The sequence below is a fragment of the Sebastes fasciatus genome, chromosome 3 (assembly GCF_043250625.1).
Source record: "Sebastes fasciatus isolate fSebFas1 chromosome 3, fSebFas1.pri, whole genome shotgun sequence".
In the NCBI taxonomy this organism is placed as follows: domain Eukaryota; kingdom Metazoa; phylum Chordata; class Actinopteri; order Perciformes; family Sebastidae; genus Sebastes; species Sebastes fasciatus.
The window spans coordinates 29759740-29776160 of record NC_133797.1 but is presented as its reverse complement, the minus strand read 5'-3'; the positions used below and the strand labels follow the sequence as shown (position 1 = coordinate 29776160).

At 44.0% G+C, this 16421-nt stretch overlaps 1 protein-coding gene across 6 annotated transcripts in view; it reads right to left on the bottom strand.

Annotated features, from left to right (window-relative positions):
- slit2 (slit homolog 2 (Drosophila)) overlaps positions 1-16421 on the bottom strand; it is a 112363-nt gene that overhangs the window by 24726 nt on the left and 71216 nt on the right. For 4 of the 6 annotated variants that reach the window (XM_074630105.1, XM_074630100.1, XM_074630102.1 and 1 more), the window contains 15 exons: positions 15967-16038; positions 15581-15744; positions 15058-15196; positions 12632-12703; positions 12412-12483; positions 9039-9110; positions 8601-8744; positions 7277-7440; positions 6936-6959; positions 3660-3810; positions 3453-3527; positions 3033-3176; positions 2628-2771; positions 2370-2536; positions 1571-1703 (listed from right to left, as the gene is read on the bottom strand). In XM_074630105.1, the coding sequence (XP_074486206.1) occupies positions 1571-1703; positions 2370-2536; positions 2628-2771; positions 3033-3176; positions 3453-3527; positions 3660-3810; positions 6936-6959; positions 7277-7440; positions 8601-8744; positions 9039-9110; positions 12412-12483; positions 12632-12703; positions 15058-15196; positions 15581-15744; positions 15967-16038 (1737 nt within the window). The remainder of the gene's footprint in view (positions 1-1570; positions 1704-2369; positions 2537-2627; positions 2772-3032; positions 3177-3452; positions 3528-3659; positions 3811-6935; positions 6960-7276; positions 7441-8600; positions 8745-9038; positions 9111-12411; positions 12484-12631; positions 12704-15057; positions 15197-15580; positions 15745-15966; positions 16039-16421) is intronic. The other 2 variants (XM_074630103.1, XM_074630104.1) reach the window with 1 other exon arrangement.

Sequence of the window (16421 nt, the reverse complement as noted above, 5' to 3'; positions counted from 1 at the left end):
CTTCACTGTCCTCAGAGCCAGCTGTCCTGTCAGCAGCACGGCTCCTGAGGTGCTGGCAGGACAGCAGGTGGACTAGCTGTCTTCACCAGGCTGGGCAACAATATTCACCCCTGCCTATTGTAGCTCTGCAAGCCCAAAGTGAGCCTGGAAAAACAAGTGTTTGGATCCTCATAGATATAGTTAATACCTTCACAACATAAAGACAGTGGGAGATTTGTGTGATTTGTTCCTCTGTGTATGGAGATCACACTCTACCAACGTCACCAGAGTAAAAAAACATCAACGTGGGGGTACTTGGCGCGGATGTTACATTTTAGTTATTATGACTAAGGTTCAGGAACAAGCTAATTCACACACCTGCACCTTGTTAATTATGCCACCTGTGCCTCACTAATTCAACCACCTGTGCAGACTATATTTGTGTGTCTAACCCTTTCTCTTCTTTTGTTTTAGTTCTCACAATCCTCTTCCCTAAACTCTGTACTTCTCCTCTCTCCCCTCTCAGCGGCCGGCACCGTTACCCCTCAACAAGGAGGTCCTGGAATCGTACCATGGGGGGATGACGAAGCATTAAGCTCATCGAAACGCGCCCCCACCTTGAGTCTCGACTCCCGGGTTCCCAGACTCTCCAGCCACACCTGACACCGCTCGGCCTCGTTCATCCACACGCAATCAACCCTCTTTCATCCCTCTCCTCAATCCCACCGTCCTACCCCGGCAACCTCTAGCCAGTCAAATAAAACTACTTTCATACCATACAAATGACGTGGTCTTTGGTAGTGAAATAGAAGCTATAACACTCCAGAAATCCTTAAAAAATACTGCCAATGTGGATTGCCTTATAATCTATCTGGTACTACATTATCTACATGAATGCAAATCATCATTGTTGAAAAATAGAAATCATGTATCTCCAAATTTGAATTTAAAATTTCCAAATTACCGATCAATTAACCTTTTGTTTATGGGTTGAGAAAATGCTCATACTTCTTAAGCTATACAAAAATAATCCCTTTCAATCACCACTTATGCCCCACTAAAAGTGTGTTGCGGTGTCTGTTTCTGCAGAGACCCTGCAGCCCGCTGCCTGGCTTTTTTCTTTTCTTCTTATTTTGCTTTACTCGGGACGTGTCTTGGCGTCTGCAAACAGCCTTTATGCCCCACGTGGGGCTGCAACCCGCAGCCAATAACAGCACGCGGGGTGTGAAGCCCGTTCAGGTGGTCAAATATCATTGCTTTGTCTCGCCCCTCTGCTTCTGACACCGAGGCACTTTAACTCAGATACAAAACGTCCGTATTTGGCGGATGAGAACGGGTTTGTTACATCGCTGTGAGTTCCCCTGTTCCTCTGTCTCTCCTCTGCTGTGTGCTGCTATCGGTATGTCAGTTTGACCGAGGCACACACACCAGGCAGAAAGGACATCCTGCTGTTCGGCTGCACTCATTCAAAATCCGGCAACTCGGCAACAACTTGTCTGAGGTTCAGTAAGGCTGCAATGTATAAAATGGGACCCCTTGCAATTGTAAAACCAGTTAGATTGTACTAAATGTTGTGTGGTCTCTCACTCACAGTTCAGTGGTCTCTTTGGGCAGGCCTTTGGGCAGCGTGGTGAGGCCCTTGTTGCTGCAGCGCACCACCGTGTCCAGACATGAACACTCTGCTGGACATCTCAGCACCGGCGAGCAGCTGTTCTCATCGTTACCTGATGAGAGATGGATGGAGTGGTGGAGAGGGGAGGTGGGATGATGATAGAAAAGTGGTGATGAAAAAAAAAAAAAATTTGTCAGGGCTGCAGATGTTGCATGGCACCTAGGGGTGCAAGAAAATATCGCGAGTATCACAATATAATGTTTTGTGATACTGAATCGATTATCCAAAACACTATACATTTTTAATAAACCTTTTAAAAATCTGACGGCCCAGCCGCTATTCTGTCTTTCAGAGGTTGTAGTGGGCTCAGTCTTAAAGCCAGAGGGAAGCTACTGGCATCATATGAAACAAGAAAACCTGAGGAATGTCATGTCATACTAGCTTGTCGAGAAGAACGCTAAATAACGCTCCAAAAGTTACGCAAAATTTTGGCGAGGAAAAACTGGCATGGCAGTTTTCAAAGGGTTCCCTTGACCTTCGACCTCAATATATGTGAATGAAAATGGGTTTTATGGGTACATACATGTCTCCCCTTTACAGACATGATGATAAACATTAAGCTAATCACATGCAATTTGGGACAAAAACCATGCAGTTTTTTGAATCCAGTATAAATGTGTTATTTTTGCCTATTCTAAATTGTTGTACTTCTGGTGTTTTCTTTGTACTAGTTCTCCTAATAGTGCCATGCGTAAAGTGTAAATCTGCTCCTTCTTACCATCTTCACAGGCAAAGTCCTGGACAGCTACATCCTGGATGGGGATCTCCTTCAAGAAATACGGACTCTGGCAGCGAGGGTTACCGGTGACGATGCGTTTCCTCCTCAACCAATCACCAAGCCACGCCAGGTGACAGTTACAGTTGAAGGGATTGGCCAGAAGGTTGCTGGAGAACAAAGAGAGGAGTTGAACATTTTTTTGTTTGTGTGTGTTTTTGAACATTTGTAATGTGCGTGTGTGTGTGTGTGTGTACTCACAGTGTGGACAGGGAGTGCAACGTGTCGAAAGCGCCGGGGTTCATGGAGGTGATCTGGTTGTCGTAGAGCGACAGAAGACGCACTGAGCTCAGCCCCACGAAGCTGCTGTTACTCACGCAGCTGATACGGTTACTCCTCAACATACTGCTCACAAACACACACACACACACACACACACACACACACACACAGACAGGCACATAAGATTAAATATACTGTGTTATTTAATAATTTAATAAAAATAGATATATTCATGATAATATAAACCTGTGAATTATGCATGCTCACATAAATGTTTGCGTGAACATTGTCACCGTATGTGAGAGCATATTTGAATAGTGCACGCATATTTGATACAATAATATGCATATGCATTTAAGTAACTGTGTGTGTGTGTGTACCCACAGTGTGCGGAGGCCACCGAGTCCCTTCAGCATGCGGTGGTGTATGTTCTCCAGTCTGTTGGAGGTCAGAATCAACTCATTGACCCCCGAGGCTCCTTCAAACGTCCCCTCTTCTATGTCAGTGATACGGTTATTGCTCAGGTTACTGCAGGAGCATGAAAGGTAAGAATGAAAAGAGAGAAAACAAGAGAGAAGAAAGATGCAGAGAGAGCAAGAGGAGGACAAAGACAGTAAGAGGGAGTAGTAGTAGGAGTAGGAGTAGAAGGGGGTAAGGTATATAGAGAGAAATACTCATGGTTCACTTTGATTTCTTTGTCAACACGAGTACAATCATAGCTTTCTCTGTGTGACCTGAGTATGACTTCCTGACAACCACATGTGACTCTTTGTTCCCGTTACATTTGCAACATGTCTGACTCACATCTTCCTCAGCTGAGGCAACTTTTTGAAGATCCCTGTCGCCTCGAGCACAGTGAATTCATTGTTGTTCAGACGCCTAGGAACAGAGAAGAGAAGAGGTGGTCAGAGACAAAGAGACGTAGACAGAGATGGAGGAGGAGATCAAGGCCGAAGCGAGGTTTCCTCCATACCACACACTTTGTAGTAAAAAAAATACAGAGTGACTCACAGTTCGGCGGTGTACTGGGGGATGTGATCTGGTATTTTGGTGAGTTTCTGGTTGGAGCAGTCGACCGTGGTGCCCTCACAACGGCACTTCTCGGGGCAGGCCAAGTCGGCGAAGCAGTCCCCTCCTAGCTTACTACGGTAATCCTCAGTACCTGATCACAATCACAAGCACAACATCAACAAATGCCCTCGTTGTGCAAAAGTCGAACCCCAGCGTTTACTGGTACCGGTTCCCACAAACACAAACAGCGGATGGCCAGACTGAAGGGTTGTGATACAATGGAAGAATTTGGACAGTGCAGAGGGGCGGTGCTGCTTTTGTTTGGAGGGGAACTTGTCAAAATGAACCAAACGTGTTTGAAAAAACATTGATGATTATGATCATATGCAACATTTCCCATGAGCATTACTTCAAAATGCTGCTTGTGTATCACAAGTTCACAAGACACACAAACTGTCAAGACATGTACACACACACACACACACACACACGCACGCACGCATCCACACAACCATGTTGGAGTTTTTCAGTCCTGTCAGACTACGAAGCAACTGTTAGTGTTAGAAACCACAGCACAAACAAGATGGCATCAAAATTTAGATCATAGTAGAAAAATGCACACAAACATCTATCATACTGTGTACACACACACACACACACACACGCTCACACACACACACACACACACACACACACACATAGGGGTTGACAGGAGATTGCCGTCTCTTGCGTCGTGGCCATGCTGTAGGGTTTTGCAGGGCCGTTCCATGGTGCTTGACAGAACCATGTTCCACTATAGGAACCTGGCAGCCACATGGTTAGATCAAGCACAAAGGAACAACCTGCTGACTGACTGCTCCTCTGCTGGAACACAGGGGCGGGAAGGACAGAGGGAAGAGGGGAGGAGGAGAGAGGAGAGGAGTGGATAAGAAGGAGAGGAGAGGATGAGGTGAGAGGAGGTGAGAGGAGAGGAGAAGAGAGGAGAGGAGAGGAGAGGAGAGGAGAGGAGAGGAGAGGAGAGGAGAGGAGAGGAGAGAAAGAGAGGAGAGAGAGAGGAGAAGGAGAAGGAGAAGGAGAAGGAGAAGGAGAGAAGGAGAGGATGAGGTGAGAGGAGAGAGGAGAGAGGGGAGAGGGAAGGAGAGGACAAAAAGGAGAGGAGAGGTGTAATGTGGAGAAGAGAGGAGAAGAATGGAGTGAGAGAAGAGGGGAGAGAAAAGGGTGAGAAGGAGAGAAGAGAAGGGGAAAAGAAAATGATGAGAGGAGGTAAGGTAAAAATAAGAAGAGGAAGAATCCAGGGGGAGAAAGATGGAAAGATGAGGGATGAGAAGCAGGAGAAAGACAGAGCCATCTGGCTTGAAGAAATGTATCACATGGAATGAAGAGAGAAGAGGAGCAATAATAGGGAGGAAGAGGAGGAGGAGAGGAGGAGGGGAAGAGAACAAGATCAGACGGGGTGGAAAGTACAGTAAAGAAATAGCAGGGGAAGTAGACTGAAACATCTAAAGACATCTAAACTCACAGACGTAACACAGGAGAGCAGGAACAGAGCAGCAGCTACAGAGGAGTGAGAGGAGAGTTACAGCAGCACTGAAGGCAAGAGACTTCTAGGAACACACTCACACACTCACACACGTACATGTATACCTACAAACACACACACACACACACAAACAGCATGAAGAGAAAAAAAAGACACAAACCCTCGTGTAATAAAATGTAAAATCGCATGAATATTCATTTTGTTGTTGTTTGTAAACAGACAAGAGGAGTCACAGGGGGGGGGCAAAGGTCACTGTGGGTGGTAGAGGTCAAAGGTCAGAGGCCGGCTCAGAGGACGAGAGGTGAGGGATTCGGAGTTGACGCAAGAATCGTGTGTGTTTGTGTGTGTGTGTGTTACTTACAGAGGACATGGTGTACTCCTGAGTGTGTGAGAGAGGCAGTAGGAGAAAGAAGAAGGGATTTCATTCGTTTATTTGAACAGGAGGGAGAAAAAAAGGGGTGAAATCTGAGAAAAAAAATGCTGCAATTTTTTCGTGTTCAGTCGTCAGGCAGTGATTCATTTAAAGGGGTGACGACACGTGAATAGTGAGAATCGTGCCGGCATAACAGGACATTTGGTGGGTGCTTTCATCCAACACACATCTTTTGCTTGAAGCACGACTGATTCCAACTTGTTTTGAGGGAGGATCGCGAGATGACAAAAAGCACACATAAATGTGCCGTGCTGATGAACAATAAAATTGAGCCTGCTCTAAACACTCAGAAGTAGAAAAACACATTATTTTGTTGTGTATTCTTTGACATCAATCACTTCAGTTCGATCTCCACAAGACTAAAACCAGAAATGGTTGGAGGGATAAAACTGGAATTAAAAGAGTTTATGTTCAAACAGAAATATACGAGATAGGATCCGAAATAATACAGCGTGAAATAGGGGACATGATGCAAATTAAACTAGAAGCTTTTAGATGTACTGATCCAAGGCGCGATACCAAGGTTGTTCCACAGAATAAAACACATGTTTATTCAACTTTTCAACCGCAAATGTTCTTAAATTATTCAGCTTTGCCGCGTATGTCCTATCTGGGCTTTGAAACCTCTGTCCCCCCGGTGAGTTAATGACTGCAGCGAGCACACACACATTCACACACACACTCGCTCTCATCCAACACACACCATGCCTCCTCTGTGTGCTGCTGTGGTAATGACCGCCTTTAGCCGTGCTACTGATCTCATATGCATATCTGATTTACATATTTCCCAGCGCCCCTCTGAGCATGGTAACTGCGTGACCTTTTGATGTTCTGCAGTGGGCGAAACAGACACAGATGCTCGCGGACACACGCTCATACATTAGCTATCATTAGATGTGGTAAGAAGTGAGGAGGACTAGTATTAAATATAGTCTCTGTGATCGCTGCACCAATACACTTTCATTTATACAGAGTCTCACATTGAGTGCTCGGGCTGACAGCGGCCCGAGCTTGTTAATTTGACTGTTTTCCTACCTCTATCGTCAAGGTTACAGTTACCATCAAAAACCCAGTGCAAGGACAAGAGTGTGATTATCTGGTGCCTGGTTAGACGTGATGCATTACCATGTACGTTAGACCATTAAAAGAAATGTCTTGGCATTCAAAAGGTGTCAGTCAAGGCAAGTCACTCACACAAGTGTTGAGAGTGTGTGTGAGCGTGCAGCATCCGCCGTGATGGACCAAATAGTGTCTTACACACACACACACACACACACACACACACATGCTCGATGTACAATACCTGGGATGAAATACTGTTCTCTAGCTAATGGAGAAACAGAGACAGAGAGAGTGAAAGTGAAAAACAGCAAAATAACAAAAGGCTAGTCTAAAAGAAAGCACTCACTGGCTGTGTGTTTGTGTGTGTGTGTGTGTGTGTGTGTGTGTGTGTGTGTGTGTGGTCAAACGAGAGAGAGAGATGCCAGAAAATGCTGAAAACAGGGAGTTGAGGTTAGTAAAGAGAGGCTGAGGGAAAATCCCAGCAGGAAGACACAGAATGAGAACACAGAACAGTGAATTAATTTGAATATCATGTGCAGGAGTCTGTACATGTGAGAGAAACAACGCCACGCGTGTTCATACCTGAGCAGCGGAACTTCTTGCTTTTGATTTGTCCGATTCGTTTGTTGGCGAGCCGTCGGGGGCTGGTGCAGCGGGCGCCGCTTGTCTCGATGGGATTGTCCTGCAGGTAGTCTGCCAGCCACTTCAGATGGCAGTCACAGATGAACGGGTTTTGGGCTAAGTGACTGATACACCCACACACACACACACACACAGACACATGAACACATGGAGCACACGAAAACACACAAGTGAGCTGTCGGAACAATATACAGTTGTGAACATGTTCTGTTTCTTGAGTGTGGGTATGGACACAGAAAAAAAAACGTGCTTGTGATTGGATGACAGGTGTGTAACAACTCAAATATTTATTGTGGACTCATTTAGAAGACTTCTTTAATGACTTGCAAATGCACATGAGTGTTACTGGGATTAGTAAGGTAACATAATTACAGAATTTTGAAATGTAATCTCTGAACACGGCGCAAGGTGAGGCAAAGTTCGCAAAGGCGCAAACTGATTTCTGTTAATCTACGGTCCTTAAAGATGCTAAATACGGGATTCTGAGCATTTCTATTGCCTCTGAACGGCTCTCAACATGGTGACAGTGAGCCGGCTGCTCTCTGTGCAACAGTGCAAACAACAGCAAAAGTGCAGACGGAGCTAACTTTTGCTGTGGGGGAACACAGGGTGGGAGGGTGGGTGCTGCTACACTTCCGCGACAATGCCGCTGGTCTGGACGGTGTTATCAGCTGTAAACGTCGTGCCAGTGGGGTATGCTCACATGCATGAACATGCACTAAAAGCACGTGTGGACGACCCGGCGATGTCAACAAAGCACGGAGAAACTCAGATAACAACACACACACAGAGGGAGAGCGACTTCATTCTCTGCTCAGGTAGACATTACTCCACTACATCTTTACATAGCAAATACTTGTTTGCTGCTATAGTAATGCCTTGGATATCGAATTTAGCACCTTTAAAGAGTAAAATGTGATTCATTAAAGGAAAATTCCACCCTTGAATACTTGGACACTGTTATAAATCGGCCTGTGATGTGCTATGCATTATAGGAGATAGTTTGTGGGAGCACGCTAACAAAACATTTTTGTCTACTGAGACTAAAATCCAAGATGCATTTCAATATTGTTTTTCTAACAATATTTAAGTGTTTTTCTTCAGACTGAATTATTTCCTGCTGCGCTATTCCCAAAATAGTGATTTCTGTTTACGTCTGCAGTTGTTCAGTTGCTGTGATTGCCAACTACTGCTCAAAATTTCACACTTAGTATGGTCTGTGTGTACACTGAGCTACGTGTGTGTGTGTGTGTAGTGTACGTACAGTGTTTGTATGGCTCTTAGCGACGAGAAGGTCCCCTTGGCGATGGTCTGGAGCTTGTTGTCATATAGTGAGAGCAGATTTAGGTTGTGGAGGTCCTGAAATGCGTCCACACGCAGACACGCTATCTTATTAGCATTCAGTAACCTGAAAGAAAGAAGCGACAGAGAGAGAGAGAGAGAGAGAGAGAGAGAGAGAGAGAGAGAGAGAGGTGGGGGATGAAGGTTTATCCTGTTATCATTCTTCAACGAGTGTTTCAAACGTTACAGGTCATGGCTTTCAATCACGATGTCTCCACTCTGATGACAATGTTTTAGGTAAGCACTTTTCAGCAGAATATCAATGAGATGTGAATTGAAGTGAGCTCTTAGCTGCAGCTCCAACTTTGTGTGTGTGTGTGTGTGTGTGTGTGTGTGTGTGTGTGTGTGTGTGCCTACTCACAATAGCTGCAGAGAAAACAGTCCCTCAAACAGTGCTTTGGAAATCTCAGTGATCTTGTTCCCATATAGCACCCTGTGGAGCACAAACACTGCACGAATAAGACCACACATATTATCCAGTAATACTATATTAATATTAACACTCTGCTCATACTGTAAAGAGAGCCAAACCCATTCCCACTACCTTCTGTTCCCCTTTACCAAACATGAAATTAATATTTTGTTAGTGTTAAAAAAATGCAGGTCCAATTAAACTTTTGACGGTGTGCCAGTGAATGCTGCGTTCATGTCAAATTGCAACAGCCCTTAATTGCAAGCAGCCTGTGGGGTAAAACTGCTGTAATTGTGAGTGTCAGGTGTGAGGAAAGTCTGACAGCTATAATATCTCCAACTTAGAGAACCACAGAAGTGTCCAGATCTGTGGTAAATCACTAGTAGTTACATCTAATTCAAATTCCATATTAACACTAATACAAATTATTTGGTTTCGTTTACTCTCTATATATACACACATATACAATATATAGTCAATCGATTCAAATATTTAATCGAATGATTGTCCATAGTTAATCATGATTCATCCCAAATTAATTGCTCTGCATTTGAAATGCAAATGTATGTATATATTTATTATTGGAAATCAATTACCAACACAAAACAATGACAAATATTGTCCAGAAACCCTCACAGGTACTGCATTTAGCATAAAAAATATGCTCAAATCATAACATGGCAAACTGAAGCCCAACAGGCAACAACAGCTGTCAGTGTGTCAGTGTGCTGACTTGACTATGACTTGCCCCAAACTGCATGTGATTATCATAAAGTGGGCATGTCTGTAAAGGGGAGACTCATTGGTACCCATAGAACCCATTTTCATTCATATATCTTGAGGTCAGAGGTCAAGGGACCCCTTTGAAAATGGCCATGCCAGTTTTTCCTCGTCAAAATTTAGTAAGTGTGGACTGTATTTTATTTAACCTCCTCCTGACATTGTTGATTCCTTAGATTTTCTTGTTTCATTTGTTTGTTGTTGTTTCACTCAACCTACAACCTCCAAAAGATTGGCGGCCCGTCGGATTTCTAAGAGGTTAATCGATTCGAATTACAATATGCTGAAAGGTTATTATGGAATTTTTGCCCAATGATGCCAAACAATTGTTGCCTACTGAAGCTTTAAAACACCAATAAAATGCAACCCTGTAAAAACACTATGCCTTTGCGCCAACATCTGGCTGTATGTAAACACTACGGACATAAATTATTACTAGTTATGAACACGTTTCATCTGAATGTCACAATAAAAACACTCCTCCATAAATCTGGTGTGAGTAATGTACGCTGAGAAACTCTTTTTTATAAACACACCAGATTACACAAACAGGTCAAGGCTGAGATTGCCACTGTCTTACCCAACAAATACCTTAGACACACACACACACACACACACACACACACACACACACACACACACACACACACACACACACACACACTCGGAGAGCTATCAGTCATCTTTACGCTCCACGCTGAGTTGCGCTGTGTATGTAGGCGGTCTAAAGACATGTGTTTTAGATTGTCTTTTATTTCATTGTGCTGAGTGGCTGTCCCTGAGAGACCTGAGGTTGGGAAACACACGACGCGCTTCATTTATGTCTCACACACACATTAGCACGTACTGTTTTACGCCCACCCACACACACACACACACACACACACACACACACACACACACACACACACACACACACACACACACACACACACACGTACAGACATACAGAATCGATGGCTCATTTACATCCTCTCTAACCAAACCCTGACACACAATGAACACACAGTGCAGTTTAATGTGAAAGCCATACTGTATGTGGTGTGTCAGCATGAATGTGTGTGTCCCATTCTCTCTGTGGTGAATGTGTAATGAGGTGGCAGAAGCCTCCATTCAGCAATTCAGCGTTTATGAATTATTGACTTTGGAGAGACGAGACCTTAATATAACTCCTTCATGAAATAAGTCTGCATCCCTCACTCCCTCTCCTGCTCCTCTCTCCGCCTTCCTTCCCAAAGCTTCACACGCAAAGCAGATGGTTCGACCTGAGATTCAGGCCGCAGAGGAGGCCGCAGGAGGCCGACAGCACCACCGTTCTTCGCAAAAGTGCATCTAAAATGTCTTTGCTATACTGCAAATGTGAGGCCACAACTAAGGGATTATTCTAGTTTTCTTAATTTTGGAAATTTAGCCCGTTAGATTTGGCTATTATTTCACCATTAAAATAAGATAAGAAGTCCGACAGGGTAAGAAACATGAGCAGTGAGATGATTGAAAACTAACTTCCATGGTTAGTCAAAATTATTATTATTAATACTGACCCTTTGATTAGGAAATAAATTTGAAGGTAGAGCAGGTCGTCCACCAATCAGAAGGTTGTCAGACACATTGTTTAATCCATTTCTCACAATTTTGTATTCTTGGTTTTGGAAATGCGATAAAGAAGACGCCACCGTCTAAGCTCTTTAAAGGGATAGTTTGGATGTTTGGAGGTGGGGTTGTATGAGGTACATAGTAGGCGTATCATGTTTCACTTTCAGTTCAGTTCCCCGTCAGGAAGGAGAAGGAAAAGGCTGTCTGATGACAAGATTAACGAACAGACAGCAATTTTTTAAGGTGAGCCTTTCTTTTAGGTGGCTATATATTTTTCTGCTGTCTCCGTCCACAGCACTGTATTGCTTTGCTCCATTGTCAGTGCTCTTGTCTATAATGTACTGTACTGGGGGCGTGCCGACCGTCATCTACTGTAAGTAATACACTAATATGGATAAGGACGTCATAAAAACCCACTTCAAAACACCCAAACTATCCCTTTAAATGCAGAGCATAGAGTCCCGTGTTACAGTTGCTAAGCAATAGTTTTGAAATTCTTGTTTGGTGGACGGGTTTAGCGAACAGCGAGTCAGTTATTACCAAACCATCACAATATACAGACTGACTTCCTGGTTCAACTTGACATACTTGCCGTAGTTTTGTCGTGTAATGAGGGATCATTCCAGATGTGCTCACTTTTGTTTTTTCCTCCAGTGGTTTGGCTTGTCTAAAACCTGTCTGATTGTCTGACTGTGTTTCTTCTTGCTTGCTTTGTTTTAACAATGTTATTGTGTTCCCAGATCTCAGAACTTAACTTGGTGAGTACAGCTTTAACATAACAGACAAAAGGGATGGCTAAAACTACAAAAAACACGTTATGATAAACAACAATCTTTAAGGTGGGCTAAGCAGTGAGATGTTAGCTATTCCTCGTGAGATTCAAAGGGCCATGTTGTGGTGCTTTGTGTGTAAACTGCATCTTAATACAAACATATCACACAGTACTCACAGAGAGTTGAGGGAGCGCAGACCTTGGAAGGCGTCCGCGGCCAACTCTGATATCTGGTTGTTACTCAAGTCTCTGTGAAGAACAGATCCAAAGAAAAAGGAAACAAGAGAGAGAGAGAGAGTCAGTGAGGGAGAGAAGTGAAACACAGAGGTCAACACAAACAGAAAGAGAAGTATTTGTGGATCGTTGACAGGGTGCACAATACTCCTCATCTACTCACATCCTGCGCAGCTTCTTATAAGGAGAAAAGGCTCCAGCTGGGATCACCTTGATGGCGTTCTGCTCCAGTCGTCTGGAACCAAACATACACACAGACCATTGAGGAGCGACATTAACATTCGCCTATCGCTGAGCTATCTCTGCTGTATCGTTGCTCATTCCCGCGGGGCTCTGGCTGAGGGGAACATTCCCAGATAAGGCCGCCGCCTTTGATGACCGTTGCCAAAGTCTGTCACATTTCTCTGATCTTTTGCCCTCTTTAACATGTGTACAGTCAGACACACAAGCACACACACTGTTAACTATCTGGGCAGTGTTCCATTAAGTGCCGGTCTGACTCTGCGTCAGTCAGGCCCAAACAAACCGAGCCAGGCCAGTAGAGAGAAAGAGAGTGGGAGGGGGCAAACAGAAAGAGAAAACAGAACCAAACAACCGTTCTCTAACCATCTCACATGTTCAGTCACCGTGACGAGGAAAGGCCGTGGAGCATGATTTGCAAACCAACCATTCGATTGTGAAACATTTCCCTTAAATGAGTTTGTTTTTCATTTGCTGTTCTCTTCTGTTCAGCTCCACTCCAGTCCTTTATTCATTACCAACATGTTTGAATGATCACACAGGAGGTTTGTATTGTATTGTATTCTAATGTCTCAAGTCAATCGAGCAGCAGGGTTGGGGTGTAAATCACAAGTTTCATCACGATACGATATATTGATTTTTTGGACAACAATACGATATTTGCTGATATCACAAAGTCTGCCACGATACAATTTTGATTCAATTCAGGTTCCTAAGTTTGCGACGATAAGATATATGCCTGTTTAACACAATCAGTTACATTTATATCAACTCACAAAAAGCAACTAAAATATGATTTGACAATTTTATTACTGGGCTCTGTAGGAAGGAGGTGCGCTTGGATGGAAATGGTGGAGCAGAAGTGCCATGGGAATTTCAAAATAAAGACTTAATTTAAAGATGATATGTATCAATGTTTTCACTTTGCATCGATAATATTCGATCGTGGATCACTGAATCAATATATCGATGCAGATTAATGTAGCGTTTCACGCCTATAGCAAGTGTCAAATTTTGACAAAGCAGGTCTCAAGACAAGTCTAAAATCGATTGAGACAAATCCAAGTCGACTCTCAAAACCTTGTCAAAGCTAATCTCCAGTCAATTGTCAAGTCAATTTCAGACAAGTCCAAGTCAAGTTGAAATCAATCGAGACAAGTCTAGTCAAATCTCAAGTCTAGTCGAAGCATGTCTCATGCCAAGTCTCAAATCAGTCAAGACAAATCCAAGTTAAGTCGAAAATCAACCGACACAGTCCAAGTCAAGACTCAAAGTTTTGCCAAAGCAGGTCTAAAGTTAGGTCTCAAATCAAATGAGACAAGTCCGAGTCAAGTCAGCGGGTTGTGAACTAGTCGCAGCTTTGGTGGTTCGATCTTCAGCTCCTTCTGTCCACATGTCCTAGTGTCCTCGCCAGCGCATTGCATGGTAGCTCTGCTGCCATCAGTGTGAATCGATGGCAAATTGTAAAGCCCTTTGTCCGCTGAGATAGAAAGGTGCTATGTAAGTGTAAGTCCATTTAGAATTTGTCAATGGAGGTTTCAAGTCAGAACAAATGAGACAGGTCCAAGTCAAGTCTTTTCAAAGCAGGTCTTGTGTTAGGTCTTAAAGTCAATCGAGATAAGTCAAAGTTAAGTCGCAAGTCTTCATGAACAAGGCGCCTACTACCAGAGTGACATCATTTGAACATTTTCCATTCAAAGCTTTGTTAAACTGTTTTATTTTACATAGCTGAATCTAATTCCTTTCAATGGTTAGACCTAGTATTTAAATGTTCAAGATGTGAGGCTGTGCAAGGCCTGCCTAGCGCTGTTATTTATTATTTTTCCAGGATTTTACCAGAACTTGAGACTTGAATTGTTTTGCTCTCAAGTCAAGTCTCATGTAAGTCAAATCTCAGAGCAGTCTCGTCCAAGTCACGTCTAGAGACGTCATTTTTGAGACTTTAGTTGAGTCTCGAGTCTGCGGCTCTGCTTGGTACTTTGTCACTTTAAATCTGCTGGCTATATGTTCTTGATGCCCCCCTTCAGATAGAGATGTGATTAGTCTTGTCCTTCACATTAATCTTTCGATTCTGCCTCCCTCATCCCTTTATTATTTTCTTAAGCAGGGAAGAGCTGCATGACCAGGCTTTCTCATTTCACAGACGTGTGGTTTTATTCCACTGCACAGGGAGAAAGAGAAGTAGTGAAACAGAGAGGTGGAAAGAGGCAAAGAAGGAAAACGGAGAGAGAAAGAGCAACAGAAATATCACTGCACCGAGAATGGAGTGCAGGAGTTTGGATGCAAGAGCGCACGTAGAGTAAAGCAGGCGTGTGTGTGTGTGTGTGTACTTATATGTGTGTGACTTACATCTCAGTGATGGTTTCGGGCAGGTTGGTGGGTATTTCTGTCAGTCCCTTCCCTCTGCAGTCCACAATGTTGTTGCTGCAGGTGCAGGATTCTGGGCACTGTAACACACTGCAGGAGGAAGATGATGACGACTGGTGACCTACACAGAGACAGAGGGCCAATATTATCCATGGGTAATAGCTATGCTTTGTGTTAATCCCAAAGGCGAATGATGTGGAAGCAGACAGGAAATAAAGTGTGAGAGAGATAGAGATGCTGTCCCTAAATGTGACAGTGAACTTGTCTATCTATTATTTTTAATCTTGTGCTCTGAATAAAATTGCATATTTCAGTAAGTGCAGTGCGTGGGGGTTAGAGCCAAGCCATGCAATGGAAGATGAGTACTTGCCTTCGTCCTCATCTTGAAAAGCATGAGCAAAAGACAGTAAGAAAAAGCAAAACGAGACAAAGATGGGTTTGCTACTGTAAAAAACAGATGTAAGTCACAAAATAGACAACAAAGCAAACAGTCGACTGGACCTACCTGTGCAGGCGAACTCCTTCTTCTGCACCTCAGCCACATTGTGCCCCCTCAAGTGCGGCGGGGCCATGCATTGTGTGTAAAGACCCAGACGGGGGCGCTGTCGCAGCCACTCTGACAGCCAGGCCACGTGGCAGTCACACTGCAGGTTGTTGGAGTGCAGGCGACTGGAGGTGGGAGGGAGGAGAGGAGGGGATGTGGCGATAACAAGAAAGGAGGGGGGGGGGAGGGAGACGAGAAATAATAGATTTGAGGACAGGGGAGACAAGAGCAGGGAGGGTGGAGGTGCAAGTACAGATCGATCAATCAATTGTACAAACAGGCACAGATGAGAGGGATCCTTCCCATCGGGCGGTAATGTGCACCAAATACTCGGCTGTGCCACTTACAAGGTCCTGAGCTTCGGCATGTGGTTGAAACTGGCCACAGACAGCCGGCTGATGTTGTTGTTGTTGAGGGTGCTGAGGAGAGAAAAGAGCAGAAAACACAACGCCGTATAGATTCATCGGACTCTTCTGCAGTCACAGACACAGAGAAGTGGCTTAGTCAGCTTAGACAGTAGGGTGTGGGAGTTGGGACTCCGCTGAGTGTAATGTGATCAGTGTCATTTTTAACTCTGACAACAAAACTGTTTTTTTCAATTAAGTCTTGATAACGGCAAGATTAGTCTGTCAAGTCTACCTGTTAACTAGCTCTCTTATCGTGCCAAGATAGCGCCGTGCTAGGTGGCGGCTTGTTGCAGCAGCTCCTGGTGTGTGTGTTGCGATTTCTATCTATCTACCTATCTATCTATCTATCTATCTATCTATCTATCTATCTATCTATCTATCTATCTATCTATCTA